This window comes from Neospora caninum, chromosome X (assembly GCF_000208865.1).
Source record: "Neospora caninum Liverpool complete genome, chromosome X".
In the NCBI taxonomy this organism is placed as follows: domain Eukaryota; phylum Apicomplexa; class Conoidasida; order Eucoccidiorida; family Sarcocystidae; genus Neospora; species Neospora caninum.
In genome coordinates, this window is record NC_018396.1 from 4,469,297 (window position 1) to 4,484,774 (window position 15,478).

The window sequence follows — 15,478 nt, forward strand, 5'->3', positions numbered from 1 at the left end:
GCACCATCGGAAACTTCCGAAACTGCAAAGAACTGTTGTCCGATGAGGGAGTGCAGTAGCGGCTGCTTGAGAGGGCAAAGAAACTCGGATGCTGACGCGACAGCCAATACAGAGGCTCATGCCGCCCCCTGACATTTGCTGTAGGTCTGCGAGATTTCCAAAGCCGAAGAATGGATCATGCTCGAGAGAATAAGGAACCAAGAACGGCGTGTTTTGCTGATGCGTTTGACCGTCGACAGACTGACAGGAAAGAAGAACCGCAGTCAGGGAAACATGCGAGTAAGCCCGCAAGCGCGGGAATTCACGGGAGTCCAGAACGAGACTCACAAGGAACCTTGGACTTTCGCCGTTCCTCTCAACGTGCAAAGCACTGGGCAAACGAGCCCCCAAGCAAGCACAGACGGAAGCGAGTGAACGTCGGTCGAATGGGCCAAAGAGAGCGAGGTCAAACGTCACAAGAAATTGGAACGGAGCAAGGCAAGCAACAACAGAGACACGAAAAAACAAAACATAAGCACAACAAATGAAGATGAACTGCTCAATTGCTTTTGAACCCTCTTGCTTCTCAACTGTAGATTTCCATATCCTCTCTGTATGCTTTCATAACTATATATATATATATATAAATAAAAGTCGGGATGGGGGAAAACTGAAGGACCAGTAGTCTGTTCACACACAGCATCACGGGGAACGACAGAAAACGACCGTCGATAGAAAAAAACCTGCGCGGTTCGATTCCTCGTCTTGAGAGGCGCAAAATCACCTGGTCTTTTTGTTCCACACAGATCTTCACTCTTCGAAGAATCCGCTGACGCACTACCCAACGGGGCAGTACGTGAGAACTGCGTACACAGCTGCAAGTGCTTGCTCGTGTTTCGTGCTTTTCTGCATTGCGAGTGTGCGAAAAAGAGAGACTGCTACGTGCGTAGGGAAAAATTTATAAGTTGAGAAACCCAAGTGGAACATGCTTCCGTCTGCCTCCCTTCTCGGGCTTTTCCTTTTTTCCTACTCTGCCTGTTCTCGCCACTCTTCTCGTGGCCCGATAACGAACTCTGGCGCTGCCTACCCCAGATTCTTTAGCTGTGCAGGAGGGATTTGCGCCCTGCGCTTCTCAGCCTCCCTTCTGTGCTCTTTCGCGAGTTTCCCCGTGTCTTTTTCTGTGTTGTCTGAGCTCGGTGAAAAAAAAGCCGAGAGTCTCCAAGATCTCATGCACACTGTGGTTTGTACCTCCATCCCCACTAGAAGGTGGACCCAAAGATGCCACAGAAAGTGAGCACAAAGAAAACGGTGTTGCGTAGGAGATACTCGTGGCTGTGTCCCAATAGAGATATACAGACATATTTATATATATATATATATATATATAATGGACAAAGGTGCATGCATGTATGCATATGTATCCATATGATTACGTGAAGACTGGAGAGGTAGATGAGACGAGAGACGAAGGTGAAGAGACTGGAGAGGCGACGCACGGCTGGAGGTTCGATCCGTTCTCTTAGCAGGCTCGCCTTTCTGCTCGCTTTTCTCTCCCGCTGTGCCATCCCAAAAAAACAGCACAGAGATACCCGCACATCTCTCCCCAGATTCCAAAACCGCAGCCGAAAGCGACGCGAGGCAGCAAAAGCAGCGAAGCTGTTTGCCACACAAAGCTGCTCTTTCGTGCGCCCAAGACGTCTCTGTTCTTCAGCAACACGGAGAGAAAGACGCGACAAAGCGGCTCAGGCACGTGCATATTTATTGAAGAGGCTGCCTTCTTGATCTGCGCCTCGTCTGGCCAGGCCGCTTCGGCTCCAAGGAAACGCGAAAAACGCTTTCGGCCGCAAAAGGAAAGACTTTTCCCGAGGTCGCTCACCCCTCGACCAGGGAGTTGAGAGCCATGGTCTCATCCCAGTCGTGTTTCCGCAGAGCCTCCTGCACCACACCAGGAAAGCACACGTTGGGGCGATTCATCGGCCCGCACATCCTCAGAGAAGAAACGACGCAAAAACGGTTCCTTTCCTTCCATTTCGGCTCTACAGTGCGCCGTCTCGGTGGCTAAGCGATTGCCTCCCGCAGAGACAATCGCTTCTCTCTCTCAGTTAAAAAGCAGCATCCGAAAGCACACGCGCATTCCCCGACTTCAGGAGCGCTAAGGCGGAAGTGTCCACTTGCAAAGACTTATATTTGCAACTCTTTTTCGATCGCTTGCTCCTCACCCGCGCTTGGTCCTCCGCAAATCCCATCTCAGTCAACTTTCTGACCTGCAGAAAAAAACCCCACGTACAGGGAACATGCACAGAATCCTGGTGACAGGCGTGTTCCTGCCTCAGCCGCCTCTTCGAAATAAAGATCAAAAGTTGCATTTCTATATCCATATATATACAAAGAGACAGGCATGCGTTTACGCACAACAGCGGTGGAGGTGCACGTGGAAACAGAGAGGGATCAGGGTGCGATGTACGCGCGGCCCAAACTGTAATGTCTCTGTATTTGGATCTTTCTTGATGCGGTCTCTCTTCCCTTTGTTGCTTTCTTTTCCATGTCCACGCTCACTTTATCTTCTTGCGAGTCCTGCGCCTCCTTCGCAAACGTCTCCGTCCACAACCTGTGAAAGCACGACACCACACGCGGGCCTCCCGCATACACTTCCACAAAAAAATTACAGACCCTAATAGACTTGCCGCAATAAATAGGAGAATTGGATGCCCCCACCTCTGTCTTCCTTGGCACGAAGACGATAGTAGCAAATTGATGTTTACCTGCCTGACGGTACGGGAAACGCGCTGACAGCGGAGATGTACACAGGCCGTATCGCCCACACGTAGACATGCCAGCCGTCCCAGTGTCGACGAGGTGATTACTGAGGAATGCGAAACACCCAGTCCCAACAAAGCGTTCCTACACAGGATTTTAGAGGCCCGTACTTGGCTGTTTTCACGAAGAGAGGGTGATTCTCCATCATCATCTTTGCGACCTCTGCATCTTGAGGATCCTGAAGGAAGAAACCGACCCCGACAAAAAGCGACGCGCACGCACCCGAAGATAGCGCTGCACAGAAGATCGAAGGAAGCGGCTTCCACCTAAAGCAACCACAAAAGCCTGACGTTTGCATGCAAATCCTATGCGTGTCATACGTGTTGTCATACGTATCTGTGTATGCGCATGAACTCACGAAGGCACCCTTTAGGGAAAAACGGGAGAGCCCCGTGACAGAGACTCGCCAAAAAGAAGCAAAGGACGTTGCGAAAGCCGGCGACGAACAGATACACAGAAAGCGAGCAAAGAAAACCTAAGCGGATGCCAGGGAGAAGCGAAAAGCAACGCAGAAACCAAGAAAGAAGAGACGGGAAAAAGAAGTCGAAAGAGAGGACCAGCACACTCGAAAGGCAAGGAAACACGAGGGGGAGTGGCGAGCGGAAAACGACGCTTACCGTTGGAACAGGGTCAGCAAGCATCGCCTGAATCGAGAGAAGAGCCGTTCGGATTGTCAACGCAGGTGACCATTCATGCTTCAAGATATCCAAACAAATCGCCCCTGTGGACAGCGCGTCAGCGAAATAAGTGACGTTCAAGCATATATATATAGATATATATATGGATGAGAGTGTTCGGCTCTCTTAATGCATGTGTTTTTGAGAGGCGCTGACAAAACAACAGCTCTACATACGTGGATGTATCTGTACCCGCGTATATCCGCGATTTCCCACAATTGACGTTGACTATGTGCGTCCATTTCAAGGCACGGATTCAGATCCACCGCTGCCTGCTCTTGCCACATGTGTTTGGGCCAGGGGCGAGAAGGGGGACGCAAAACGCAGTCCTCTTTTCGCGCGACGAGCGGCGACTCTGGCCGCTCGCGATGGACAACTCTAAGCGCGATCCCCTGAGACAGAAAGGAGAGGTGGATGCCCCGGCTAGGACTCCTGACTGGTGTGAAATGCGACGGTCCACACTCGGGAAGGTGCGGCAGGTGGCTGAGGAAGCATTGCTCACCTGTTTGAGAGGAGATGTTTGGATGCCATATCTTCGTGACAAACTTCATCTTGGGGGGATTGTACGGGTAGTCCGGAGGGATGACAATGTCCAGAGTGAAGTGCCCGCCCTCGTAGGGCGTGCCGAGAGGCCCTGCGATGAACCCTCGCCATCTGTGGATGTCGCCGTCGACAACCTGCGCAGACACCCCGCCGTGAGCTCCTGCGGAATTCGAAGCCGAATCGGGCGAGCCGCTCTGAGCTCGCTGCAGCTGCTGAATGTCCGCCAACTCTTTCAAGAGGCGTGCATGCTCCCGCGGCGTGCCTCGCGCTTGCGTCGCTGCCATGGCGAAAAAAGCAGACGAAAGCCCCCAACGGAGAAGCGGCAGGTCACAAAAGGCAAGGGAAGAGAGGAGCAGCAAAACGGTGACAGGAAAAGAGAAACGGAGAGGACAAAGCTAGGAGTTAAGCACGGAGGCGGAGGGAGAGGCCGAGGGGGAATGGGAGACCGAGGCGAGGAAGGGGAGAATCACACTCGGCTAAAGACGCACAAGACAAAAGAAACTGGCCGCTGCAATGAGGCTGAGACGGGTGACAAGCAGCGGGGGGAGGGCAAAGTTTTCCCAGCGGAGGGGTGTTGTTCCCAAACCGTGGAAAACTCTCTAATTAAGATCCCGGTTTCAAAAGTCGGAACTGCAGCGGTTCTAGAGAGTCATCGCGCCAGGAACAGTGCAAGCGTGAATAAAATTGACAGATTCTTCATGTGTACGTGCGAGCCTACGGAGAAACTATATTTTTGCAACTGTGACCTAGGGCAGACCTCACGCGCCGGACCGCACGTCTTCGATCAACCGAAAACGGCGTCACTGCCAAGCACACATGGAAGGGGAGGGGTATATGCAGAGTGAGTCGAAGCGAGAAGGCCGCCGAAAAAGATGCACATTCGCAACAAGCGACGTTGACGACGCCTGAGTGCAGAACGGGGAGAATCAGCTGCGCCCTCGCGAGGCTGAGGAGACAAACTAACGACGGTGTGAGATGACCCCCGAGAATAAAGGACAAGACCTGAGCGAAAGACACTAAGAAATCCAAAACGGGCAGGCCGAAGAAGGCAGATACAGCGAGAGAAACAACGAGAGAAAGTGCTGCTGTGGAACGTGGGGGAGAAACGAGGAAACGCTCCGTGACCAGCCGCGCAGTGTCAGTTCGTACGGACGAGTGCGAGGTACAGCCCAGTCGGCGGGAAAACGCGGAAGGTTTGACAGGAACGGAACGGACAAGAGAAAAAGAACGCAGGACAGAGCAGTGATAAAACGGCCGGCAGCATCCACGCAATGGCGAGGCAACAGTGCCGACGATACCTTCTTGCCACATGCAACGAAGAAGCGAGGCGCAGTGGTGGGATGCGCCCGGAGACGGGGAAAAAGTGGGCGAGTGAAAACTGGAGACGCCTCCAAGAAGCTGCGGAGACGAAGACGCAGTTGAAAGAGAAAATACAAAGAATGCAAGGGAAAACGGTTCGAACCTGCTTGTCTGAACCGTCCCCTACGCGAGTCACCGCGGGAGACGAGCGAGAGCGGAGCAGTGACCGCGCCAGAAATTTGACGAGCACGCTGTTGTATGTTGAGCGCTGCGTTTCGTCGCCAGCTGACACAAAAACGGCAGGTGGCGCTGAGAGTTTCCTGTTCAGCAGAAACTCGCGTGAAGGAAGACCTACGAAGTGGTGGAACCGGCAAATCCAACGAGGAACGGTAAATGAAGACCTCCGAGCACTCGCAAGGCCTTTACCTACTACACACAGGGCACAGCCGTGGCACGAAACCTGCAGCGTTCTCGCCGTGCGTCTTGCGCGAGGCAGAAAAAGCACTAGAACTTAGCAAGGAGCGAAAGAAAAGGCGTGAGCCAATCGGGAGTCAGATAGGAGCTTCTCCCCGCCTTTTCCACAGAACAAGCGTACTTCTGCGTTCATTCGGAACTGACGCGCCACTACTGGCCTCGCGGACCGCTTCGCGAGACTGCATCAGGGGGTGTCCTCGCGCAAGAGGCACTCGCGGCGTCGAGCTACAGATTCCCCACCTCGAGTGCGAGCTACGGCATCAGGACAGAGTTATTGCCATCAGCGTAAGAAACGTCACGGATTGAAGCCTTCAAAGCCATTTTGCTTCGAGTGTAGATACACCTGGCATGGTGGGCAGTTCCCCAGTTTCTCGGGCCAATGGCAGATACAACACCGACACCCTTTACGTGAGCCGGACGAGACAGTGCCGAGCAATACCCTTTTCTGCGTTTGCGAGAGGGGTCTTTTATGATCCCATGCTGGTTTAATACGTCAAAGTTTACCCGGGAAGATAGCGCCTAATATGTACAACCCAGTTACAACTTAGATGCACAGATGGGCACAGTTATTCCTTGTACGGTTTGTACTTACCTGAGTACTCAGTTTAAGGTAAGGAGCCCCCCGCTTACAGCTTTTACCGTTCCATTCAGGGGCTTCCTCTGAATTGGCGTCTTCTGGAAAATTTCAAACGTGCCGATACCCTTTTGTATGTACCCGGGGAAACAGACAATACACAAATAACTCCCCGTACATAGAGGCCCCAGTACAAACAAACACAAGGGTACTCTGTTCCCTTACTAATCCACGGGTGACTGCGAGAGAAAGCATCGAGTTCGGTAAGCAATATACAGCTGTGGAACCATCACGGACGTACCCACTATTTCTGGCAAGCGTCGCTGCAGGAGATGCGGACAAGGGATGTTCTGAGTCCATCCACTGAGGGTTTGGAGCCTTTCATGTGCGAAAACGATGTGCGAATCTCAGGCACGCAAACGGTAGCTTTACGCCCAGCAGCAGAGCAACCTCGTGACGCCTTGGCCGAGCTTTTCTGACGGGTCTTAAAGTGAGTGTTTTTAGGCGGCATCCAGGCAGCGGGAACAGAAGATCTCTACAGGCTGTACAAGGGCAGGAGTGCACGGGGAGCGCGACTAAGTGTAAGGCGTGCGCGTCCGCAGTGGGTTGCGTTCGTCTTCGCTTTTTCCCCCTACGGAGAACGCTCCTGTTTTTCGTGGCCAAATGCCCGAGAAACGGACGAACGGAACACACGACCTCCCTCGAACCCCTCTCTCTGAGCCCTCTCGCGCGTCCCGGGCCGGATTCATATATAGCGCTACGTCCAGATAGTTATATGGTGTTTGTGTGCGTGGCGCGTGCGTCCGTTTTACTGTAGCGGGAAATTCTCTCAAAACACCAGGCGCGTGGCGTCGGTGTGTCCTTTTTCTGAGGGTTTGCGACTGTGTGGCCCTAGGGGACATTGCAACGGTTTGCGCATGGAGACTTGCTCTCTCGCTCGCGAATTTGCGTGCCGCCCTGTCGATGCGAGGCCTCACTCGGGAGAGCGCGAGTCTGAAGCGCGCGCACTCTCCGGTTCGGCCTTTACCCCCAGTGGCCTGTGTCGGTTCGAACTTTTCGCTGTCGGCGAGCAACGCTGTCGTTGTTTGCTCGGTTCTCGCTGCTTCGCTCCATTTCGTCAGAAATTGTGTTGCTCTTTTGGGAAGAGTCTCTCCTTTCCGTCCTTTTTAACTCGCAGAAAACGCAAGCATCTCCCGATATCGGGCAAAGCAGCAAAGGAAAGGCCGGGCTGGCGAGAAAAGGAAGCGCGCGAAACAGAAACGAACACGTTTCGAGCGCGCGCGCGACGGCTGTATGTCGAACACCCCAGGGCTGCTCGCTCTCTCTCTCGGCGACGCGGCCAGAAAGCGCCTCTCTTCTCTTTCTCCCCCTTTTGTTCAACTTTTTGTCCGTGTTTTGTGATTTTTTCCCACACGCACGCCCTCGTCGCCACGGAGAATCGTGCGTCGTCTTCGTCAGTTCCCGTTTCTCGTCCCTGTCCACGCCGTGAGAAATTTCGGTCTAGTTTCAAACCGTCGTCGGGCGCGGCTCCTGTGCGGCGCTCCAGAAAAGTTCAACTGTCTGCAACTTCCTTGCGTTTCGCCCCCACTCTGTTTTCTTTTCGCAAACAAAATGGCGTCGAAGGGCCCCTCCGAGGAGGTCAAAACGGCGGCCGCCCTGAAGAAGAAGGCTTCAGACGTCCACGCCGTCGACCAGTCCGGAAATGTTTACAAAGTGCGTGCTTTCCCTAATCTCTCGGGCGGGAAAGCAAATCAGCCACTGTGTATGAGGACGAGACACCCACATCTTTGTGCCTCGGGGATCTCCGGCGCCGGCGTTTCTGCTCTCTCTTCCTTCACATACTCTCCCCGCTGCTCCCCTGGGTGTATAGACTGCACTCCATCGATTTGCCCGTGTCGCTAACACCTCTCGCGCCTTCTTTGGACAGCGAGAGACGAGCAGCGAGTCCTTCCCGAGGGAAAAAGAACGTTTGGTCGGTTTTGTTTGCACGGGGGTTTCTGCGGCTCGTGTGCTCGCCTCTCCAGGGTCGTGGGAAGCGTCGTCGATTCTGAAATCATTCGGCAGGGGTCCAAGCAGCTCTCTTTTCCCTCTCGTCTTTCTTCATCGCCTCCGTGATTCTGTAGAGGGTAGAATGCTTCTCCCCGTTGTCACGCCGGCAGCCACACGCCCCCCCATTCCACTGAAACTGTTCACTCGCTGTCCTGCCGCGAAAACACTTTCCTTCTCCCAGTGCCCGCCCTCGCTTTTCTCCTTGGCTGTTTCTGAGGAACGCTTGTTCGAGCTCTTTTCCCTAAAACACTTCCGGATGTCTTTTTTTCTCCCAGGTTTGCCGGCGTGTCTTTCCCGTGCACTCTATTTGCCGTGCGGTCCCTCAAGGGCTCAAACCCCCCCTCCCCCACTGGCTGTGTTTTCGTGGACAGTCTGGTTCCCCGTGTCGGGCGTGTGCGTCTGCGTTTTCAGGGATTCCAAATCTGGACGGACTTGGCTCCGTCGGTCAAGGAACATCCGGACCTGATGTTTGCCAAGTGCGTGGTGCAGGCCGGATCGGGCAAGGGAAGCTTGACGTGCGTGCAGATTGATCCGCCTGGGTTCGACGAGCCGTTCGAGGTCCCACAGGCGAATGCGTGGAACGTGAACAGCCAGATCGACCCCATGACTTACGGAGACATTGGCATGTTGCCACACACCAACATCCCCTGCGTCCTCGATTTCCTCAAGGTCCGTTTCATGAAGAACCAGATCTACACGACAGCTGACCCTCTCGTCGTCGCCATCAACCCTTTCCGCGATCTCGGCAACACCACCCTCGACTGGATTGTGAAGTACAGAGACACCTTTGACCTCACGAAACTCGCGCCGCACGTCTTCTACACCGCGAGACGCGCTCTCGATAACCTCCACGCTGTCAACAAATCCCAAACCATCATTGTCTCCGGTACGCAAGAAACGTAACGTGGAAGCCGACGCCCTTACCTTTAGGTTTTTCCACACACATATATATATGTGCGACTCTTGAACATACTGATCATTGCGTGCACTTCAGCCGTTGTGTGTCTAGATATCCGTGCGTGTGTGTGTATATGTATGTGTGTTTGCGGAAACAATTGGGTTTTCGGTTATGTCTACATTTTTGGGGCGTGTGCTTCAGGTGAATCGGGTGCGGGAAAGACCGAGGCGACGAAACAGATTATGAGATACTTTGCGGCGGCGAAGTCCGGTACGATGGATTTGCGTATTCAGAACGCGATTATGGCTGCCAATCCGGTTCTTGAGGCGTTTGGAAATGCCAAGACGATTCGTAACAACAACTCGTCGCGTTTCGGCCGTTTCATGCAGTTGGACGTGGGCCGCGAGGGAGGCATCAAGTACGGTTCCGTGGTGGCTTTCTTGCTGGAGAAGTCGCGCGTGCTGACGCAGGACGAGCAGGAGCGGTCCTACCACATTTTTTACCAGATGTGCAAGGGTTCGGACGCAGCGATGAAGCAGCGTTTCCACATTCTCCCGCTGACAGAGTACAAGTACATCAACCCGTTGTGCCTGGACGCGCCGGGGATTGACGACGTCGCGGAGTTCCAGGAGGTTTGCGAGTCTTTCCGGTCGATGAACCTCACGGAAGACGAAGTGGCGAGCGTGTGGAGCATCGTCAGCGGCGTGTTGCTGCTCGGCAACGTGGAGGTGACGGCGACGAAGGACGGCGGCATCGATGACGCGGCGGCGATTGAAGGCGCCAGCCTCGAGGTCTTCAACAAGGCTTGCCAGCTGCTCTTCCTGGACGCCCAGCGGGTCCGCGAGGAGCTTACGATTAAGATTTCCTACGCCGGCGGACAGCAAATCAAGGGCCGCTGGAAGCAGGAGGACGGCGACATGCTCAAGTCTTCGCTCGCCAAGGCCATGTACGACAAGCTGTTCATGTGGATCATTGCGGGGCTGAACCGCAACATCAAGCCTCCCGGAGACTTCAAGGTGTTTATGGGAATGCTTGACATCTTCGGGTTTGAGGTCTTCAAGAACAACTCGCTGGAGCAGTTCTTCATCAACATCACCAACGAAATGCTGCAAAAGAACTTTGTCGACATCGTCTTTGACCGCGAGAGCAAGCTGTACCGCGACGAAGGTATCTCCTCCAAAGAGCTGGTTTTCACCTCGAACGCGGAAGTCATCAAGATCCTGACAGCGAAGAACGGCTCGGTCCTCTCTGCTCTCGAAGATCAGTGCCTCGCCCCTGGCGGCTCGGACGAAAAGTTCCTCTCCAACTGCAAAAACACCCTCAAAGGCACCAACAAGTTCAAGCCTGCGAAGGTATGCCCGAACATCAACTTCCTCATCGCCCACACCGTCGGAGACATCCAGTACAACGCCGAAGGTTTCCTCTTCAAGAACAAGGACGTGCTTCGCGCAGAAATCATGGAAATCGTCCAGCAAAGCAGCAACCCCGTCGTCGCGCAACTCTTCGCCGGCATTGTCATGGAGAAGGGCAAAATGGCCAAGGGCCAACTCATTGGTTCCCAGTTCCTCACGCAACTCCAAAGCCTCATGGAACTCATCAACGTACGTTTCCTGGTCCTCGAAAGAAAAAGAGAGGGGAAAACAGAAGAACGGCGTCCAGCCACGGCAACCCAGACCAAAGCAGCACATCCAAAAACACTAGTGTACCTGCACATAGTATAAATACGCACAAGCGTACAAGTACACACACGCACATAATAGACACAAATACTCTTTATATATATATATACATACATACATATACACATGATCAACGCGGGTGATATTGTGCGTGCGTGTGTATATGCGCGTGGTGAAATGCCTACGTTTTGCATGCGACTGGGAAAAACGGAATCTCTCTTTGTTTTCAGAGCACCGAGCCTCACTTCATCCGTTGCATCAAGCCCAACGACACGAAGAAACCCCTTGACTGGGTGCCGTCCAAGATGCTCATTCAGCTGCACGCTCTTTCCGTCCTCGAAGCGCTTCAGCTGCGTCAGCTTGGCTACTCCTACAGGTAACCCTGAGATGGAGAACATGCAACTCGCATTTCCACGCGAATGCATATATGCTTAATTTTGTATGCGTAGCTACTTTCCTCTGTCTCGACATTTGTAACGGTGCGTGTCGCCATCGATGTATACACATTGGTGGTGTGCAATCTGTCTCTGAAGGCAGGTTGATCGATAGCGACATCCATCGATGTACATGCGTGAGAAAAAGAGGGAGGAAGGGTAGATTTTTATGCAGCCTGTGCATACATGTTTGCGTTTTGGTAGGCGACCGTTCAAGGAGTTTCTGTACCAGTTCAAGTTCATCGATCTCGCCGCGTCGGAAAACCCCAACCTTGACCCCAAGGAGGCAGCGCAGAGACTCATCACCTCTAGCAAACTCCCGCGCGAGGAATACGAGGTTCGTTGCGAGGAGGGAACGCCTTCGAATATTTGCTTCGCAATCATATGCCCCGGCACGGATCAACAGCCACACGAATTCTGTACAAAAAATACATATAGATAGATGTATACGTGAAAACATATAAATATATATATATATATATATATATATATCGTAGGCTTGTGGATCTGTAGCACGTGTTAGGGGATTCATGCGACTTCAATACGGTAGCGGTCGCCGGCGGTACTTGCGGTTGGAGATTGCGTGCGTTCCCCTAATATTTGCCGATTCCTACAAGATCGTCCTGTCTTTTTTTACCAGACACATCGGCGAAATGTGCAGAGAGGCGTCTCTCGATGTGCATATTCTATCCCTATGTATATGTATAAATAATATACGTTCATTAGGTTGCGACGCGCGACGCGGAAATCCGTGTTGGGGGGTATTTATAGTAAAGACGTATCCGCATATGTAAGTGCGTTGTTCCATGGTGATTGGGTTTGGGTGACTTGGTGAAAGCAAGTCTTTTGGAGTTTAGAGTTTTCCGCATGTTGGAGATTGACGTGGGGGGGTTGTCTCTGAAGGCAGCTACGAGGCGTGTGGAGGGGCGAGACTGGATCAGCTGAGCCTGTGCATTCACTTCGCCTCTGTCCTTTCTTGAGAGTGAGCTCGACGTGTGTTTTGGGTGTCTCTGGTGCGGTTTTCTTTATTAGATTGGAAAGACGATGGTTTTCCTCAAGCAGACTGGTGCAAAGGAACTGACGCAAATCCAGAGAGACTGCCTGAGCGCATGGGAACCGGTCGTCTCCGTCCTCGAGGCGTTCTACGTCCGACAGCGCAACAAGAAACAGCTCATGAAGAGAGCCCCGTTCATCATCCGAGCCCAGGCGCACATCCGAAGGTACGGTTCGACGAACGTTTCAATTACATATATATATATATATATAGGTGGATTGTTTTTGCATATGTGCATAGCTATACCGACGTATATATATATATATATACTTTGATGCCAGAATAGGCCTTTTGTTTCGGTCGTTCGTTGCTGTTTATACATTGGCTATGTGTAGGTATAAAGACGCTTTCCCGACATGTGAGCGCCGTTCTTGGACATCCACTCAGAGAGTGTGTATGTGAATTTTTCTCCCCCCTTCTGTATTCTCTTTGATCGATCTGTGGGTTCCTTCTCTTTTGATGCCTCTGGGTCTCTGTTGCTGAATTTGTGTGTAACGTTCCGTGTGCTCTTTCTGTCCAAAAACGAATCCACACGCAAATTCCATACGTTTGTACATGTGTGCGTGTTCCCATCTGTCGCTGTATGTGCTTGTGTGCCTGCCTCTTTTTCCATTTCTCTATCTCTTTTCTGTGGAGGGGCGCAAATAGCTGTGTCGGCCCTTTTCTGTGTGTGGCGAAATGTGCTTCGAGAGAGCCTTCCGATTTCCACGAATTCCGTTTCTGCGGTTTGGTGTGTCTATGCAGACACTTGGTGGACAACAACGTCAGCCCCGCGACTGTCCAGGCGGCGTTCTAAATCCGATGGAAATGGTGGAGTCTTTCGGAGCCACTTCTTGGGGCGTCTTTTCCCTTTTCTGGTTTCTCTGTTGGCCGCACCGATTCTTACAGTGTCTTGTGTGTGGGCGTGTCTGTGGAGCGGATTCTCTCGCGAGTCTGTGCGTGTGTGCGTTCTGGGAAAAGGAATCGCCTGAAGAGGGGACGGAAACAGACGGCGTCTCAGCCCGTGTCGCTCCCTCTGTTTGACACGTGTATGTGTGTGCATTTTCCTGTCCGTTCGAAAAGCGAAAAGGAGGGCCATGCCCACAACACAGAGCGAGACATACACACCCGCATGTACACACCTGAGTGTCTCGGCGTATATACACTCAAAAATATACATGTGTATATGTATATATATGCTTGCATGGACGTGCATGCATTTCTGTGATGGATAGTTACTTTGCTTTATGCACATCTGCATACACGTACACGCATGTGTAGCAATGCCCGTGTGACGCGGCGAGTAGATTTTTTTCGTGGATCTACCGGGTCCGACGCACGGAAAAGGCGAGAGCGTCGTGCATCGTTTGTGAATTTGTGTTTGCAGCGTATAAATGTGTATGTGTCCGTGTCGCGCGTTCCTTCGTTCTCTCACCGGATGCGGGTGGCAGGAAGCCGTGTGAAGTTTGTTGCGCCTCTGAGGGAGAGGGCGACTGTGGGGGAAACGCGGAACGTGGAGGAGAAGGGGGAAGGCAGGTCACGACTTTGCCCTCCTCGCGTGTGTGAAGCTGTGCGCGTGCGCGAGTCCGTCAGTCCCTGAGCACGGAAGGGGTGAGGGGACGGAAGATAGAGACTGGTGCAGAGGAAAAGGGACACGTTCTCTCTTCCTCGCGCCTCGTCCGCGCGCAAAAATATGCGTGTGGTGAGAGGAGTATTTTTGGCACCGAAAGGGGGCGAGAGACATGCATGAAAGAAGGATCCAGGAGGAGGGAGGCATGCTCAGAGGCACGTGTGGGGAGAGTCTTGGGTCGAAGGATGTGTGCACGAAGGTGGTTTGGATCTGTGGAGGTGCGAGGAACATGTCGTGTGGCGCTTGAGGAAGAACGCGCGAGAGAGGCGGTGTGGGAAGTGCAGACGGCGTCGGTTCAGCGCCAGGCATGTGTAAAAAGTCTGAAATTTGTCTTTGTAGACGAGAAGAGCGCGCAGCGCCTTGGCTGCTCCCTCTCTTTTTTCTTTTCGCAGTCTCTGGGGCACCACGACAGTTTCGTAGGAGACGACGGGCGTGAGCGCGCGCGTCTATAGCGGGGCGCCTTTTGGCGTCAGAGGACACGTGTGTATCCCGATAGAAAAACGTAGATGTGCAGCAGTATATGCAGCGATATATTTGTGTATGTGCTCACAAACACACGCACACACAAGAGACGCAGGAAGTTTTCGGAGTCCTCGACGCTCCTTTGTTACCTCGTCGTGGTAGCGTCGGGGAGTCTCTCCCTTTTCAGAGGACGCCAGTTCCAGAAAAGATGCTTAGCGGGAAAGGCGCAGAGACCGGAAAAAACGCAAGAAGGCGCTCGCAACTCGCCCGCGGGAACTCGCGGGAGGAAAAAAAAAGTCGGAAGTCGACAGCTTGGCGGCAGTGTAGTGCACCTGCATACTTCTTCTCTCTAGAAAAGAGAGGCAGGCCGGACGAGAAATTTCTTTGATTCTTGCAGCGGAAGCAACCAGGCGAACGAGTCTGACCCCACACGGGCGAAGAAGACGCACGCAGCAGCCGAGAGACTCTCCAAACGGTTTTTTGGGAGCGTGTTACAGATCCTAAAGACACCCGCGTGCTTCAGTTGCACGCTTCCCGGGAGGACGCGAAAGACGCGGTTTCCTTGTGCGAGAGCTAGGGAAAGACACTTTGGTGTCGCTAAGGTTCTCTGGAGGTATAAGCAATACAGAGTTTATCCCAGGGCAAAACTCAGGTGACGTTTTGGTTTTTCGGGAAAGAAGCTCCAGAGCGACACACTCCACTCTCTCACACCTTTGCCATGTCTCTCTTTACGGCGAAGAGAACAGTCGCCTGTTTGGCGGCCGTGTGCGACGGAATACGAAACGTCCTTCGGAGAAGACGCGGGGGACATCTCGCGCACACTTTTTGCCGAGAGAGCCTGGTGAATTCTCGACAGCCAGGCGTCCCTCTCGGACTGGAAACCGTGCTTCCACCCCAGGTCGGTTAGCTCCTCTCAACTGCTCCGAGTCG

At 53.0% G+C, this 15,478-nt stretch overlaps 2 protein-coding genes across 2 annotated transcripts; one reads left to right on the forward strand and one right to left on the reverse strand.

The window, feature by feature from the left end:
• Window positions 1-116: 116 nt before the first annotated feature.
• NCLIV_049890 (putative ubiquitin-conjugating enzyme) lies at window positions 117-4,300 on the reverse strand (the record flags this gene model as incomplete). Its single annotated transcript, XM_003884541.1, has 8 exons — window positions 117-240; window positions 1,067-1,171; window positions 1,856-1,914; window positions 2,199-2,243; window positions 2,536-2,587; window positions 2,907-2,974; window positions 3,414-3,517; window positions 3,976-4,300. 8 exons carry the CDS (start codon window positions 4,298-4,300, stop codon window positions 117-119), a joined length of 882 nt encoding a protein of 293 aa, XP_003884590.1.
• Window positions 4,301-7,974: 3,674 nt separating this feature from the next.
• On the forward strand, window positions 7,975-13,273 carry NCLIV_049900 (hypothetical protein; the record flags this gene model as incomplete). Its single annotated transcript, XM_003884542.1, has 7 exons — window positions 7,975-8,076; window positions 8,824-9,298; window positions 9,512-10,911; window positions 11,220-11,365; window positions 11,628-11,760; window positions 12,456-12,643; window positions 13,222-13,273. 7 exons carry the CDS (start codon window positions 7,975-7,977, stop codon window positions 13,271-13,273), a joined length of 2,496 nt encoding a protein of 831 aa, XP_003884591.1.
• Window positions 13,274-15,478: the final 2,205 nt, after the last annotated feature.